Consider the following 18212-nt stretch of genomic DNA (forward strand, 5'->3'; position numbering starts at 1 on the left):
TGTGACAGCAGCCAACACAACACTTGCATCTGCCGGCGCAGACACAGATAAAAACCTGTGTCAGCTAATTAAGACGACACCAGGACATTATTCCAAACATAAGTAAACACGTGGTATTAATGCTTATAGGCTGTTCATATAGTAATTATAATTGTAATTCAGACATGTGGACGTTGCAGAGTTGATTAGTATCATGTATACGCAAAGATGCATGGGATGGAAACAGATGGGAAATGTCAACAAGCAGCTGTCATCAATCCGCCGATGCATGCCGTTCTCCTTCCTCAGTGAACCCACCTGCTACAGCTACAGACTGTGAGCTGGACACTCACTGTGAGTGTATGCTCATTTGATTTTTAGTCACTTTATATAACATGTAGGCATGTAGATGCAGGCTTGTTTCTTTGTTAATTTTGATGTTCTTGCAGATTATCATTCTTCAACGACAGTTTTACCAAATCGTCCATAAATGGTCCTTTTCATAACTTTTGTTAGTCTGGTAAGATGAAATCATGTCAATCAGTCCAACTTTTTTGTGTATTTTTTTTAGTTATTTGAAGAGTTCATTTGCAAAAACAGATAACTCCATTGTTGTAGATTTTCCGAAAACGTATTTTTTTTGTTGTTTGCTTGAGATAACATCAATCAAACTGAAGTTCAGTGGATTTGACTCAGCTTAAATTACATAACAAAAATAGAAAGTTTGAACTGAGATGACAGACAAAGGGATTTAACAGCACATTTGTTGACTATTCTTAAAGCTTCATTTTGATTGATATTGTCTCAGGTAGACGATGGAAAAGTGGGTTTTCTGAAGGTTTGTGAAGATGGAGTTATCTGTTTTTGCAAATGAACTCTTCATTTTATTTTTTACAGGTTAGTACAGACAAATCTGAGAAAGTTGACAGTGTTGCAACAGGAGTGGGTGTTTGTTTAAATGCCTTCGTGTTGTGGAGTAACTGAGGGAATCTACGTCAAGCCAAATCGATCTTCTAGTTCTATGAATCTGCTGTTGATCTGGTGTTTATACGATGGGTTTCATCTTAAATCCAGTTAGTTTAGTAGTTTTGAAAATGACTGTTTCACCCATTAGATTGCTGACCTAAATGCCAAGCGGCGTTGTATTTGTGGTGTACGTTCATTGGTTCCGAAGGATCACACCCCCTTTCCTGTACAGCTACACCCTCCCACGGTTGGGCATCGCCTCTTTTTTTATTTTAACATCTCATCTACTGTACTCTATGCCAAATCATTTTTAAACTGGCAGCGGGTCATGTTTGTGTGCGTGTCTGTACACTAAGATAAGAAGGGAACATGCTTTCTAAAGCCTGAATTTTGCAAGGTTTTTGTGACTTTAATCCCTCCACCTCTGAGCATTTTGGTATTTTGGTATTTTTTTCATTATAATGACTTTAAATAAAGTGTGCATATTATATACATGCTTGCCTGGATGCAGCCACTCGTTGCTATTTCTGTCCCAAAGTTGCTGCTCCTATAGATAAACTAGGTTACTGTGTGACCGTTTGTAAGTATGCGACTGCAACAGTGTGGTTATGTAAGAGTCTGTGCATATCCAGACTTGTTACTGTAAAAAATGCATTTCCTAAGATTTTCATGGTCATCCAACTACGGCTACATTTTGGCCGCGCTTGTGCGTGCATGTGTGAGTGTGTGCTGCTGGGAATAGCTAAGCCATGTGATTCTTCCAGGTTCTATTTCAGAACGCCGACCGTCAAACACTCGGCAGTCTTCACAGCAGCTTTAAGAATAGTCAACAAATGTGCTGTTAAATCCCTCTGTCTGTCATCTCACTTCAAACTTTCTGCACAGATCAACAGGTGAAGAGTTTGAGTAGGTGGCTCCAAGTAAGTACTCACTGTTTTGTCTTATTCTGCTAATGCAGGAAGCAGGTTGCTGCCGTTTGGACATGATCTGCAGCAGGTGTATTTCACATATGTTTCCTGCTTTTAACTGTTGTTTTAAAGATTTTTATTTTTTTTTCTGTCAAAGGTTTCATTATTTAGTCTGGTGAGTTGTGTTGACAGACGACTTCTGCAGTTGCGTAATCTGTCAGTGAGGGGCCACGTGCTTCATATAGCTTCTTTCTTTTGTGTTTGTTCCTGTGTTTGTTTCTATATTTACACATTTGAATAGTATTTCTATTCTGAGCTTTCATCTACGAACTTCCCTGTTTGTTTTTTTTCCCAATATTGGTGTGCGTATGAGAGCGGCTGTAATAATCAGCTGCTTATTCGTCTTGGCAGAATAACACGTAAGCATTAGCTCAGCAGTCTTAATGCCGCTGGTTTAGTCCAGTAATTTAATGGATTATATGTGTTTTTGTTAACAGTACAGTTGCTCAGGTGATTGTTCTGCTGCTGTGTCTGCACTGAGTTTCAGTGGGGTGTGATTCTTCTCAAGAGGCACCTGCACATTTAAGAAATCAGTGCAGGTCTTTCATGTCAGTATGGCATATAGTATATGCCACAAAATGTTTAAAATGCTTACACTGTAATGAAAATCTTCATCATTGTTTAACAAGTTGATTATGTTTCATATTAATCTAATTTTTGACCATCAGGTGTGTGATTAACAGCCAAAGATTCACTACAGAAGACTTAAGGAAGCGAGAAAAATGATCACATGTTGCTCAGGTTTGATTTAATCCAGCATCAAAACAGCTGCTGATCACTTTACTCCCCTTAATATTCAATCGACCTGTTGTTGCAGCTCCAATTAAAACACACATAACGCGACTTCTCATGCGATAGAGAGATGTGCATCTGTGTAAGTCTTTCCACATCAGATATAAAGAACATCTAATGGGTTGTGTTTCTGACTTTAAACACCAAGCTCAGCGCCACCATGTAAACAATAGTGACCCGAACGACACAGCTGCGTGTGCAAGAGATCGACTTTAATGTCTTCTGAATAGTGATTTTAGCCTGATGATGATGGACAATCTGATGCAGCATCAAACAGTTGTTTCATTATGGCAGGACTTCAGCATTGATGCAGCTTCTAAATGCAGGAAAGCTTTCTTTTTTAATTTACAACAGAAATGTTCTTCTTTTGAAGCGTGTATTTTTATTGGATCTATTGAGACTAGTTCAACCGCATTATAAAATCGTATTTTACAAAATATTGCTATATGGCTTATGCATACGATACTGAAGTTTTCAAAGTATTGTGATTTTAGCAACTCATCTTAGTCTGGTATCAATTTGTCGTCCAGGAACACTGGAAAATTATCCTGCTGCAAAATTTAGCTTTTTTTTTGTATAAAAGTGTATTTATTGGACATTTTATAACATATAAAACTAAGTGTATTTCTTCCACATGTGGTCTAATAGGTCAGCTTGGAAAATTGTATTTGAGCCTAAATATTTCCTAAAGAAAAATAAAGACTACAAGGTCGTCACCTCAGCTTACCCTTATGTGGAAGTTTCCATGAGGTGTAGCATGACAGTTGCAGTGTCCACATGATCCACTTGGGTTTATGTCCTCACTTCAGTGGGTTCTGACAAGTTGCCACTATCTACAAATGTATCATGGCGTCATGCCACTTCATGTCACTCACTCAATCCCAGCACTTTTTTCCACAGGACATGCCACCACTTAACTTGCATCACTGCAGGACATTGTTTATACCCCCTCCCCTCTTTTTTTTCCGTTTTCCATTCCTCCATGTGCCCTACATAATGTTTTTTCTCCTTCCAAATATCAAGTATTAACTCCTCGCGTGTGAGCTAAGCACTGGGGAATGTGCATGAGATGTTGGACAGACTACTGACCCAGAGAATCTTCTCTACAGCCACTTAGGGAAGAAGCCTTACAGCTGTGTTTGGTCTCTAGAGGGTAGAGCGACAGTTTGAAACTGGGCGAGTTGCTCATTGCTTCCTAGTCTTAACAACAAAAAAACAACAATAATAAAAAATATATATATATACATAAGCCTGTTTAGGTCTGAAAACTCAAATACACTTCCATTGAGAGTTTCAGCATCCTTAACGTGACCGATGGCTGCACTGATTTTACTCTTAAGGCCCGGATCTCTGGTCACGAGCAGTGCTTCTCAGCCTGTGAAAACAGATGAGTAATATCTTCTGTGGTTATAGAGAAACTGTCTCAAGTTTGGCTTTGGCTCGAGGATTAAACTCAATAACAGAAAGTCTGCGCGAGAGACTGGAGGTGTGTTTTTTAAAGGAGAAATTTAAGGGGCACGAAGGATTTGATGAAAGACGCTATTGACTTGTTGGCTCTTTGAGAATTGTAGGATCCAGTGTTTTTGGAGCTTGACCCACATTGAAGTCAGGATGCCTCGGTCCTTCAGACTTTCAATTTTGACCATTTTCTGTTTTGTGACCTCCAAAACTGTGCAGAAATAAATAGTACAACTTTAATTTTACCACCTTTTTATTGTCTTATTTTCTTTATCATTCTCAAAAAAGCAAACGTTATTCTTAAAATAAGAGAATGTGCCTATCAAATATTAAAAGATGTTCGGTTGACTTTAACTCAACACATTTTTTCCGTATTTCCATTTCATTAAGCGAAGAAAGCAAGTGGTGGATTACCCTTGTTTGAACTGTATGTTCCCAAACAGGGGTAAACAGTAACAGTCGGGATCGCATCTGTTTCTTCAGCTAAGTGTGGGAGTAACACAATGCGACGAACCTCCACAGCATGTATCGCTAAAGTGCTTCTGTGTCATGATTCTTTTTTGTGTTGTACAGTCTGTTCAAATGCTTCTCCTCCTCTCCTGTGAGTTGAGATGTGTTATGTAATATATGTCAGCAACATATCCAGCAATAAGATGGATTATCCCTATAGGCCCCTGAGTTTTTTTGGCTAACAGTCACACATTGTGGATTTGGGTTGCGTTATGTAACGCAGCAGGAAACCGTGTTCTACTTTCGACAAGTTTGTCAGGCACAAGTGAACCCCCTTTGCTAGATCTGTAATGCTCCACTGTGTTGCCGCTGTGCAGCCAGTATTTATAGATGTGATTGCAACAGTAACTTCTATATACTCGCACAGACACATGACTCACTACTGGAGCAGCAAATTGCACTTTTTCTGCGTATTTCTGTCCAAATATTCTTTGATGTTTTCTTACACCAGTCAGAGCAGGCGTTGCCTCCGCTCATGCAGAAACTGATGACAGGAAATAACTGAATAAGTGACACACTTCTGTTCTTCTGCCCTCCCATCAGGGCGTGTGTGGCCTCTCCCCTTCTCCCCTGTGACCTCCGAACCCCAGAAGATCTTCTCCCCCTCCCCTCCCTGAGGCCAGACTCTCATCGATGGCGCTGGGGACGCTGCTGCGCTTCGGGAAACAGTTGCTGAGGGTGAAGGTGGTAAATTGTAACTCAGAGGACTCCCGTCTGTCCCGATGCCTCAACACCTTTGACCTGGTGGCCCTGGGTGTTGGCAGCACGTTGGGCGCTGGTGTTTATGTGCTAGCTGGTGCCGTTGCAAGGGAGAATTCAGGTACCTTAACATTACTGTAAATGCTGAAAACATGTGCTGTGAGACAAATCTTAAAGCTCTAAACTTCATGGTCTTCATTGCCACTTCTCTAGGTCCTGCTATTGTGCTGTCCTTCCTGATAGCAGCTTTAGCTTCAGTGTTGGCTGGTCTTTGCTATGCTGAGTTTGGAGCTCGTGTCCCCAAGACGGGCTCGGCCTACCTTTACTCCTATGTGACTGTAGGAGAACTCTGGGCCTTCATCACTGGATGGAACCTTATCCTCTCCTACATTATTGGTAAACCCCACTGTGTTGTTTCCTGTTTGCCAAGTTGTAGTTAATGTCCAGAAAGAGGTTGGTGGCACCACCTAGGAAAAAAAAAGACTACCTGACAAAAAAAAACACGAGGACGACTGGCACAAAAAAAAAAATACAAAAAAAAAAAACAAAAGACAACAAGTCCCCCCCAACAAAATAACCCCCCAGGAGAACAAAACACCCCACCAGCCGCCGCCACCACGCCACCAACCACTCCAAGAAGGATTCCACCAGCATCCACAGCACCGCCATCACAACCATCATCATGACGTCCTCCACGTCAAAAAAACGCCCCCCCATGACCACCCCCAGCAGCCGGAAAAGGAGAAAAAAACACAAAACAACCAGGGGGGAGCAGGAAGGAGGTTCCAGCACAGCGATGTTCTTCTCAGCCAGGAACTGTCGAATGCTCAGGGCATTATGAGCAGGCACGTTGTCATGGTGAAGCAGCCACGACTTGTCCTGCCACAACTCTCGCCTCTTCTCGCGCACTGAACGAAGCAAACGCCGCAGGATCTCTGTGTAGACGTGCTGGTTGATCGTCTGAAGGGGAAAACCTGTAGTTTGGAGTTTGGGTTTGAAATATATCGTTTGTGACACCAGTTCTGGAACATTTCTGACACTCCTCGTATTAAAATCAACTGTTCTCGCTTCATGCCAGGTACCTCCAGTGTGGCCCGTGCATGGAGCGCCACCTTCGATGAGTTGGTAGGGAAGCGCATAGAGCAGTTCTGCAGAGAGTACATGTCCATGAATGCACCGGGAGTGCTGGCACAGTATCCTGACATGTTTGCAGTTCTCATTATTATCACTCTGACAGGTAGGAAAACGTGTCGTCTTCTTTTTGCTTAAGCATTTTTGTTTTTGCTGATAAGCAGTTTCCCGTCATTGAACTTTGAACACTTGTAACATTGACATCACTGCAGAAGAGGATATTTAGTGTGAATGTATAGTTGACAAATCTGAGAGCTCAACTTTTGTAAGACAACTTTCCACCAAAGTTTTCATTTTCTTTCTCTTTGTCTCCATGTCTAAGGTCTGCTGGCATTTGGGGTCAAAGAATCGGCAATGGTGAACAAGGTTTTTACATGTATCAACATCTTAGTGTTGTTGTTCATGGTGGTCTCTGGCCTGGTCAAAGGCACTATGAAAAACTGGCAGCTGGACCCTGAAGAGATCCTACATGCCAATTATACAAGGAACTCCAGTCACAAGTAAGAATAGGTTCACTAACGGTTTTCACATGTCCATGTTCTTGTGAAAAGTCTTTATGTTTTGTTTTTTTCACTTGAGGTTGAGGTTAATTGGTGATTCTAAATTGTCTGTAGGTGTGAATGTGAGTGTGCTTGGTTGTCTGTCTCTAAGTGTAGCCCTGTGATAGACTGGTGACCTGTCCAGGGTGTCCCCTGCCTTCGCCCTAAGTCAGCTGGGATAGGCTCCAGCCCCCCGGCGATCCTCATAAGGATTAAGCGGTGTATAGATATTGGATGGAGGGCTTATTTTTCTCTGCAATATAAAGTCCTGCACCTCTGTGAAAGCAACACAACCATGGATGGGATTTAAGAGAACACAGATAATCAGAATGACATGGATTGACTGATTTCTAATTTGTTTCAGTACTTGTGTTCTATCTGCTTAGTGTAAACACAGTCTGCAGTTAAACCGAAAAATCCTGGAATCTTGGTCACACAACTGTCGTTTGTGACTAATTTACTCATGTCTTCTTGGTTGTGCTGAGGACCACAGAATTTTTTTCTTTTTTGTACACAATCTGGTTAGAGCCGACACATTTTTGGTGAACTTTTAAATAAGACGTGTAGGATAACGTGATTTTGATGAGATATCACAGCTTTTTAGCTTCGTACATCACATGTGATTTGTTTTTGGACCGTCAGAAAATTGAAAATCTGACCAATTCTGTTTTCAAAGTTTCTGGTTCTAATAAACTTTGTAATTTAGGCGATTTGTATTCTAACATTAACATGACTTTAAAACCTGCAAGTGGCTTTTAAGGCTCACAGGGTAAAAGAACACATTGATCCAATGCAGTTTATCTTTTTGTATAATTATATTTTTCTTCCTCTGTCCAGTCTGACAGACATCCTGCCAACCAAGGAGAGTTTAGGGGTGGGCGGCTTCATGCCGTTTGGTTTCACGGGTGTCCTGTCGGGAGCTGCTACCTGCTTCTATGCCTTTGTAGGATTTGACTGCATCGCCACCACAGGTCAGAACTGGATAAAACCTGAAAACATTCTTTCTTTTGGTTCTATTCTCACCTCGTTCCACGTCTTATATCCCTTTGACTGGCTCATGGTTAAGTTTCATGTGTCAGGGAGGGTGTAACTGAATCTAGGGTTGGAACCATTTCAATCCTAACCTTGTCTAAACATCCAGGAGTATTACATAAGAAGGGCAAAGCAGAAAGAAAAGATGCACTTTAGTGCATTTGGCCTACTTCTGCTCCCGGCAGAGGGCCAGATATTGTGAGGCATGTTGGGGGAGTAAATGTTTTTAAGATTTGAGAAGAAAATGTTCCTTGGCTTTTTCTTGGCTGTGCAGATGTCCACCTGTGAACTTATGTATGTCCTAGACCATCGCGTTCCGTTAGATTGGTTGTCAGAAGGGAAGCGTTTACAGATTTCTTCCAGCTTGCCTGCTCCTCTCTGGCCCACTGGCTTTTCCCACCCCTCTTTTTCCTGAATTCTAATTGGCTAACATGAAGTTAACCCTGAAATGTTTGCTTGGTTTTGGCTTGTATAGGCATGTCTGTCACGCACACTTGCAAGCACCCCTCAGCCATTATATCATCTATGTGCATGTGTGTGTATTCAGGCTGGAGTTAAGTTGGCATGAAGCCATTCCCCCTTCCCCCTCCACACACACACACACACATACATCCACACGACTGTTGCTGCTGTCATGGTTACGACCTCTTACCTTACAATTGGACCAGTCACTAGCTGTAACCTTGTCCTCAAATGTACACGTCAGTCTCACACATGTCTTCGTAATGATGTGATTTCACTGCAGAACAAGGCCTGAATGTTCGCCTGAGGACCTCTGTTGCATAATCGCCTGCAGCTGAACAGTTCGGTGTTTCAGTCTTGCGGGTCCACAGGGAAAAATAAGCTACTTGTTGAATTTATTGCAAAATGCCACACTAAATGTTTCCTAACATCTGTTGGCCCAGTTTTCAACTTTCACTGAAATTCAGCCATAAAGGAATGGCGTGTAAAATTAAGAATCTGGACAAACTTTGCAAAGACGTGTGAGTGGTTAGTTGCCAACAAATAGCATCAGATCGATTTTAGGCTGATGTAGTAAGAAAAAAAAACAAAAGAGCTGCACAAATACATTTTTGATAAAATAGAAGTGATCATATCCTTCAAAATAAAATCATCAATTCAACTGCAACTATTCACAGACATAAGTGTTCAGTTACTTGTAATAAAATGTTCTTCTCAAGAGTGCAGTTTTGCACGATATGTGACACTGGGGAAAATGTGTGTTGGTGACCTAGCTGACCGGGGCAACTTGAACTCTACCAGTTATGTGTCTGCATGCAGTTCCAGCTCCTATTAACAATGCATATTTGCCAGTTGAAAGTAATAGACTTCTGTCCAGTCGACTGTATTTTATGTCTTTAAGCATTTTTTTTCTTCTTTTTTCTTTTCTTTAAAAGCAGATTCTGCTCTGCCAACAAATAGTATAGATTTGACTTTCCTTTAGACGGTTTATTGCAGTCGGTTGTTTGGCCTCATATGCTTTGTCAGTTTCTGTATTGCTTTAAGTGAGAACATATGTTTGTAGTGTTTGCTGAGCTTGTCTTGAAATTCCTATAGGCAGGAGTTTTATTCTTTTTTTTTTTTCTTTTAATGACAGATATTGCAGCACTTGGTGAAGCAATACATACATAAGGTTGCAATTCTCCCCTTAACTGTGTCTGTTTGTTGCTTAGGTGAAGAGGTGAAGAACCCCCAGAGAGCCATTCCTATCGGCATCGTGTCCTCGTTGCTCATCTGCTTTGTGGCGTACTTCGGTGTTTCTGCCGCGCTCACCCTCATGATGCCATACTACCTGCTGGACAGCAACAGCCCTCTGCCTGTAGCTTTCAAATACGTGGGCTGGGGAGGAGCCAAATACGCCGTAGCTGTAGGCTCTCTTTGTGCTCTGTCTACCAGGTAAGCACTTACACACATTACACTTGTACCGGTCCGCTATTATTTGTAAAAATGCATGCTCATGGACTCTGGGTTTATTCTTGGACAAACATGCACACACATGCACACTCAGAAACGTTTCTGTGTGTGCGAGTGTATATTTAACTTGAGAGGGCATTCGATCCCTCAACCAAAAATAAAAGCACTGCTTAGAATATAATTGCATCAGTTGTATGTGATTATGCAACGTGGACCTATACAGGCAGCTACGAGTTGCATTTTTATTAATATTCAGTTTTTATTGATTCATGCTTAGTATTTATGCAAATATTATGTTACATATATGTTTAGCATTATTTTGATGAAGGCATAATTATAATGGACATGTATGAATTACATGTATTCTTAATTTGACATGTGTACATAGTTAATTTGTTTGCATGGATGTGTGCTTTTATATTAACCCTCTGAACCCCAAACATTTCTAGGCGTTTATTGCTCATTTTTACTCACTGTGGGCTCTTTATTCACTGTTCGGGAAACAGCTAGAAGTAGAGAGGACTCATAAAGGACTTTTCAAAAAAATATTTATTTGAATTAAAAAGAAACAAAAAAAAAACTTACGCTTACAACATTCTCAGACTCTAAGTACTGTAGATGTTTCACTATTTTTTGTTTGTTTCTTTACATGTCCATGATCTAACCTCTAAATTGCAAACTGAACTTTGTCACATGGCTCTTGGTTGCAGCTGAGCCACTAACTCCTGCTCGGTTACACAGAGGAGTGCTGAATCTTTTGTATTTGACAGAATCAGCAAATTGTTTATTTTTGTCAAATTGTTAAATGAGACATGCAGAATAAATTGATTTTAATGAATTTTAAGCTACATTTGGGGAAGTTTCTCTGCAGACCAGCAAAACAATATACCTCTAAAAGTTGCTGGTGTTTTTTTGGATTTCAGAGGGTTAAATATGTTCCTACATGCACTTGTAGGTATTTAACTTAGTATACAGTGTGTTAAGTTCTAATCCTATGTTGTAATTTACTGTATGTTTACTGTATGGTGTCCCTTGTATGTGTGAGCCGCTGTCTCTCTTCATGTATGTTTCTTTACGACATTCTCTTGGGTGTAAGTGTGGATACTATATATCCTCGTCTCCCCCCCATGGCAGCCTGCTGGGTGCTATGTTCCCTATGCCCCGTGTGATCTGGGCTATGGCTGACGACGGGCTGCTTTTCAAGTTCATGGCCGAGATCAGCCCCCGTACCAAAACCCCGCTAATTGCAACCCTCACCTCTGGCATGGGTGCAGGTGAGACACTAACACGCATGTCTTAAAACAGCATCCATGTTTACCAAACCTTTTTTTTTTCATGCTGCAAGGGGCTGAGCTGTGCTGGGTTCAGCATCCCGGTCTTCCAGTTGTAGGTTGTGTCTCAAACAAACCTGCCACTTAAAGCATGAAAAACGGTGTCTCTAATCCTGTCTTACATGTCCAGGTCTCTTCTTAGTTAGCTAAGGCAGTTTGGGTTATTGTGTCTCTACTTTCTTGTTCTTCTAACATGGCTCAGTTGATAGGCGTTGCATCTTGGTATTTTAAGGAGAAACATACCAAACTGAACTGCATGGTCAAGTACTAAATATCTGTGCAGTAGACCAAGAGTAACAGCATGTGGAGCATATTTACTACTAAAGGGGGAGAGATTTTGCATTCAGAACATCCTTGGCCCTCATCATGCACCTGTGCTGCCTCCTGTTTTGCACGAACTCCCATCCCAACACTTGCCAAACATATTCCCCTCCTTCCCTAATTCTTTCCCTGACCCCAACTCATCTCTTTCATTTCCTCCTTCTTTTTCTCTTCTTCCTCTGCCCCTACACCTACGATTGCCTTCCCAATCTCATGTTGTCCCCTCCCTCGTTCTACCCCAGTCTGTTGGGTTCCATGTTCCCCCTACCCCGTATCATCTTTGCCATGGCACGGGATGGCCTGCTCTTCTCCTTCTTGGCCCAAGTCAGCGAGAGGAAATCCCCCATAACGTCCACTATTGCCGCCGGAGTAATGTCTGGTAAGATGAAGAGAGAATATGAGGAGGGTTTGCGAAAAACAAAAGTCTGTATTTGCGTAGAGAGGGAGAGAGCTTAATTACGAGGGCCAGGGCACAGAGTGAGGAGGAGGAAGGTAGGAGATGAAGCTAAATTAAAGATAATTAAGAGCAAAAGAAAAAAAGGAGTATAGCACGCAAGGTTAACTTTAAACTCCGTCAGCAGGCATTACTGTCTGCTAATTACACAGAGCAACACAAAAAAGAGCAGTTAAAGCATTCAGCATGGATTTTTTTTGTGTGTCATCTCTACTTATGTGAGTTACACTAGTTGCTGCGTATCTGATTTGTTTCCTACCTATGACAAACATGTTTGTGACCCTTTGTGCTGTCTACACGGAAGCCAGCAGTTGCGTGACACTGTGCTGTACTGAACCTAATGTTATTGTCAGCGTTTCACCATGTTCACAATGACAATGTGCTGATGTTTAGTAAATATCACCCACGGTTTAGTTTAGTGGCATGTTTCTACAATTCTACAATATGGTAAAACGTTAATGGAAAATCAGAGGACCTCTCAAAGGTTGTTGTAATCAAACAATCATTCTCACGCTTCTGTCTCTCTTTTTTTCTCTGTTTTTCTTGCACCTTGAAGCAATCATGGCGTTTCTGTTCGACCTGAAGGACTTGGTGGACCTGATGTCAATAGGGACGCTGCTGGCCTACACGCTGGTGGCTGCCTGTGTCCTGGTGCTCAGGTCAGTGAGGAGATCCCAGCATGTCGAGTTCAACCGGGGACACTGGGCTTTGAACCTGTCCATACTTGGTCATGCATCAATGTGAGGTGGAAATCATGCTGGCAGGCAGCTGATTTTTGTATTGAAGTTGGTGCAGCCCGAGGCCGAAACACTTCACACTGTGAGCCAGCCAGCACATGTGTCTGTATCTTTTTTTAGCAACCAGTGAAACTCAGCTCCGCATTCATGTTGAAAGCGATTTCGTAGTCCGTTGATTTACACGACTGGATAAAACTGCTGTTGCTGTGTTGTGATTGACAGTAGCCCTAAGTGTTATAATAATCTATCACTGCATTATCTCTAACTCATTTCAGTGGCGTGAATACAGAGTAAAGCTCCAATGGTACAACAACTGTGTGTGTTTTTGTTGCTTCAGGTACCAGCCTGAGCAGCCCAGCCTGATGTATCAGATGGCCAACACACAGGACGAAGGGGAGATGAGCGACGGCATCAGCGTCCCCAGCATGGGCATCCTGCCTGGCGTGGAGGAGAGGTTCAGCTTCAAGACTTTGTTGTTTCCAGACAACCCTGAACCATCCTCGCTGTCAGGATTCAGCGTCAACATCTGTGCCTCTGCCTTGGGTAGGACACCATACCAAGACTGCAGTGATAAAATACAATGACTCACAATGGTGGTGCTTTTGTAAAGAAGATAGCGAGACTCTTTGTTTGCTTTGAATCCATGGATTGTTTTATGAATTTATTTAAAATATTCTCACCTGAGCTCTTTTGCAGATTTACACATGAAGTAATATAACTTCTGTCTTTCTGCAGGTTCGTTGATCCTGGTATTCAGCATACTGGCAGTGCAGGGAGGAGCTGCGGGGTGGAACATTGTAGCCCTCAGCGTCATCTTCATGGTGTGTCTCGTCCTTGTCTTCATCATCTGGAGGCAGCCTGAGAGCAAGACCAAACTCTCCTTTAAGGTTGGATTCCAGATCTTTTTCCAGCCCCTTAGGTTTAATGTTTGCTATGTCTTATTACAAGCTGTTATCTTTTCCTCTTCTGCAAAATTTTCACTTTTAGGTTCCCCTGCTACCCTTCATTCCAGTGATCAGCATGTTTGTCAATGTCTACCTGATGATGCAGCTGGATAGAGGCACCTGGATCAGATTTTCAGTCTGGATGGCTATAGGTAGCTGTACTCCATCACTGTCCATCACACCCTGTCATCAAGCAGAAATCGTTCTCCAAAGTTGAAATAGTTTTTTTGAATTGATGTCTTTCATTTGAGTATGTCTGGCTACAGAATGGATGCTCGCAGACCTCTTTGCAGTTTACTCGCAGAAGCTGCTCGAAATGTGCAGGCTGTTTTGTTTTTTATTGCAGTGTGTTGTCACAATTGACAGCAGGGACTGTTATGAAGCGTGTCTTTAGTGGTGCATTTGGAAAAGCATCTGACAACGTGTTTTGTGTGTTGCCAGCCAAAATGAAGCATGCATGTTGTTGAAAACTTAAAGTAAATGTGATTATTATTTTGCTAAGAAAACAAAAGCATTACAAAGGCTTGAATGCATCATCATCCCATCTGGCAGCTTCCATTACCTGAGAGCTTACAAAATCCGTTGGCATGAGCTGAAAAACACACAAGTGACTGTATTACACTGACAGACTTGTGTCTTGCTCTGCCTTTTCAGGTTTTGTGATCTACTTCTGCTACGGCATTCATCACAGCACCGAGGCGGCTGTTGCTCGCTCGTCTCCAGACACAGAGATGAACGGCTTCAAGCACGACCAAGAATTAGAACCAATGTCCCCAGAAAAGGAGGCCTTCCTGCACAATGGCATTGGCGCCATGGAGGAGGATGATGGAGATCTGTAGAGAACTGCTTCCATGCCAACCAGCGTTGACATTAGTCTGTCTGCGTTGGAGTATTTTTGACAGGAAAACTCCCAGTCCCTGACTGGTGGTACTCCCTTCTGGGCAAAGCAATGATAAGTAACTTGGACCTCAAATTCACAAACCTCTGACTTTCCCCTTCGACTGCTGGGTAGAACTCGGAAAACTGACAGTAATACTCGTGCCAAAACAGCCTCAATTGACCTGTTCTGTATCCTCAAGAAGGTCATTACCCCCTTTTGCTTGGCCTTGAGCTTCAACTGCTCACTATCGCTTGGCTGTCTGAGCAGGGAGGAATCGTGTTGGAGACATTAAACATGTCAGTGTTTAAGGGAGGTTTGGAGATAGCGGGAGATGATATTATCTGTGTCTCTTCATGTTGGGATGTAGTTACTTCTTTGGAGTGTGTCTGGGTTACATTGCTGGGAGTAGAACTATGGGCTGACGTCTGGCTGCCAAGACGTCCTGCAGCAATGCATTTTTATATTTCATTTTTTTGTTAAAACACAGCTATATATATCTTTATAATTCTAAAAAGCTGATAACTCGTGTCAGTAATAAATACAGATTGGTACATTCTGTAAAACATACCAATTCTTATGTAACTCGTTTTGAAATGCTGCTCTGACTGTCCTCCCTGATTAGAGGGAGTTGGCACAACGCACAATACATAAAAACACTTGGCTTGTCAGTGATGTAATTCAAAAATCAGTGGCTGCATGTATAAGTGGGGCAGCAGGAAGCCACATCTTACAGTTTCTGCGTATCCAGTTTTAAATCTAAAGTGTTGCATTGATACCATATGAGCTGATGTCCTGTTGCAGTTACTCAATGTGGTTTCACTGCAGGATTTTGTCTTCTCAAGAAGCAATCATCAGCAATCATAAGCCATCAGTCTGCAACTTAGAATGCAGAAACTGCTGTTACAAGACATCTGATTGGATGGTTCCTCACCCGGAGATAGGTGATGGTGGATTTTCACAGTGCTGGCTGCTGTGTTTTTGCATATGTAGCTTGTAACAATTAGTTTTGTCTTTTTAAAAACAACAACTTTTTTTGCCAACTGTCCTCTTCTTTTTTAAATGCATGTTCGGTAGAATATGTTTGTCCTGAATTTGTTCGACATCTGTTTTCATGTTTCGTGATGTGTTTTTATTACACCCTTCCTAAAACGTCTCTATTGTGGTTTTTCAAATTATGAATCTGATTCAGCTTAACATTTACAGGTAAGTGAAAGCTTACGAAAAAATTGATGAGGTGGAATTTGACACACTTGTACATTTATTTGCATCTTTTTTTTTTGTTTGTTGTCATTAAAGTATCGAATACTTTTAGAAATCTTTTTTTCTCTCTCTCTTTTAATTAATTCACAAGATTAGTCCAACAGTTTATATTGCTCTCCCATAACATTGTGGGTTTAAAATGAACAAAAATTAAATATCAAAACTGAAGCAGCAGAACTAGATGTATTCTTCATTTGACTCTGTGCAGTGTTAGAGCTTGCCTACATTACCCACAATGCAACTCCAACCAGCTCCCTCTGTCACTACAAAAGACATTGCGCAACTTTATTTCTAAATAACAGATCTCGATGTGTAAAATCAATCTCATCTCATCATTTGAATCTGGATAGCAGTTTGTTTTGAGAATCCTTCACAACTAAGTAGCTGTCAGTCAAATTGTGTATATAAGAAGTTGTGTATATTTCTTGCAGTAAATTATTTGTAAATCGGAGAAAAGGCTTTTTGTTATTTTGAATGACTTGCGTCTGTCTTTAGATTTTCTTCTGTTTTACTTCTCTGTATGTGTCCGACATTGTGCTTCTTATGTTTACATGATCAGTGCAACGGAAAGTGTGTGTCCTCGGGTGATGAAGGCAACAAAGTCATGGCCTTGAACACTCTTTTATCATGTGCCTTACATTTATTACTTATACAACAAAAAAAAAGTTGCAGTTACAAAACTAGGAGAGTGATATGTTGCTGTGACTGTGGCAGTAACAAATTGTGTAGTTTTGTAATAAAAATCTGTGACGTCACGTGATTACAGCAACAATCTCTTCATACTTTACACAAAACATGACTGAAATTAAGCATTAGCTTCTTTTTATTTTGTTATTCTTTAATAACAAATGTGTAGTTTCACAGACAAACTCTCACAGTAAAGAAAGGAATCATGTGCATATCAAAATATATCTATCTGTTGTGAAACCTCAGTGTTATTTTCTGAAAAAAAAAAAATATATATATATATACGCATATATAAATAAATGTTCCTTTGATGCTGCTTTAAAAGTTTCTCCTTTTACAGAAGTCATGCTGCGTTATGAGGCTTTTGATGTTTAAATACTATCATCAGTGCTGATGACCAGCTGCTTCATGTTTATGTCATTTTGCTTCACTTTTATCAGACTTTTTGTAGTTATTATTGCTGGCTATTTCTTTGGCTCTTCCAGTGTGCTTAAAATTAATAGTAAAATTCTGTGTATTGGGTTTACATCAATGGGTCATTTATTATGAGTGGTTTCTCATTTTGTTATTCATGTTTGTGGTTCAGTTTTCCTTCACTCAGCTTTGCCTCGCTGAAAAGAGTTTTCATCTTGCTGCATTTATTCACAAATCTGTATCTTTCTAATAGCGTCTCCTCATCCTTATGTCAAGAAGTTGGAAGTTCACTCTTGAAATCTTTAGGTCCAGTTACCAGCTTATAGGCATCTCACAGCCTTCATCAGCAGATGGAGATTTGCTCAGTTGTCATGGAGATAGCTCAGTTGTATCAGCGTTGACATGGAGGTGGTCGAAGGTTCACACTTACTGTAGGTTAAATGACTATATGACTGCTGGAACTCCATCTGCTGAGGAAGGCCCTGAAAGCACTAGAAAAACGAGTAACTGGAACTTGAAGTAAGCATATTTGCAATCATGCCTGTGGCCTGCAGATGCAACAGAGCAGCATCGCGTGCAGCTTCTGAGCAGCTGCAAACTCCTAACAAAGAAAGAGAGAAATGTTGTAACCCCCTCTGTTGTTTCACATTTCTTTACTTTGGTGCCATCTGCTGGTATCATCAGCAAGGAGGCAAACCTGGGCATCCTTAGAATGGGACACTTCTCCTGCAAACAAATCCTACACACAGAAACTTTGGTGGACAGAAAGCACGAGTCTAAAATGCCTAAATAGTTTTGACTCTGTATCACTTTTTTGTTTTGTTTTGTTTTGTTTCATGCATCACTTCTGTAAATAAAACCAGCTTTTCAGAATCCAGAATCCTCGTTTTTGGCATCTATGATTGAATTCTGCCTTTTGAGTGTGTGCAGACTCCTCATGCATTTCTCCTTTGATCCAGCAGAGGGCGCAAAAGTGTTACAAATGAGAGGAAAAAGCCCGAGCATCTGAGCAGAAGGGATGCTCAGCCAGGTGTCGGCTGCAGCATCAGCACCGCTCCTCCTCCTCCTCCTCTTCCTCCTCCTCCTCCTCCTCCTCCTCTCCGCATTACCTCTCTCTCTCTCTCCCTCTCTCTCTCTCTCCATGCGTCCACAGAGAGTGAGGAGGGGAGTGGAGGAAGAAGAAGAAAAAAAAAACG

At 41.4% G+C, this 18212-nt stretch overlaps 1 protein-coding gene across 2 annotated transcripts; it reads left to right on the forward strand.

Moving 5' to 3' along the window:
• Positions 1 to 1783: 1783 nt before the first annotated feature.
• On the forward strand, positions 1784 to 17896 carry slc7a1a (solute carrier family 7 member 1a). 2 transcript variants are annotated; one of them, XM_008277850.1, is made up of 13 exons: positions 1784 to 1865; positions 5217 to 5493; positions 5586 to 5768; positions 6451 to 6609; positions 6826 to 7003; positions 7880 to 8013; positions 9748 to 9970; positions 11123 to 11262; positions 12651 to 12753; positions 13169 to 13374; positions 13567 to 13718; positions 13819 to 13927; positions 14430 to 17896. In XM_008277850.1, exons 2-13 carry the CDS (start codon positions 5307 to 5309, stop codon positions 14612 to 14614), a joined length of 1959 nt encoding a protein of 652 aa, XP_008276072.1. In that variant the 5' UTR covers positions 1784 to 1865; positions 5217 to 5306; the 3' UTR covers positions 14615 to 17896. The 2 variants fall into 2 exon arrangements, with proteins under 2 accessions (XP_008276072.1, XP_008276071.1); XM_008277849.1 differs by lacking the exon at positions 11123 to 11262 and adding an exon at positions 11883 to 12019 and having other exon boundaries at positions 1786 to 1865.
• The last annotated feature ends 316 nt before the right edge of the window (positions 17897 to 18212 follow it).

The sequence above is a fragment of the Stegastes partitus genome, unplaced genomic scaffold, assembly GCF_000690725.1.
Source record: "Stegastes partitus isolate 25-593 unplaced genomic scaffold, Stegastes_partitus-1.0.2 Scaffold109, whole genome shotgun sequence".
Classification (NCBI taxonomy): Eukaryota; Metazoa; Chordata; class Actinopteri; family Pomacentridae; genus Stegastes; species Stegastes partitus.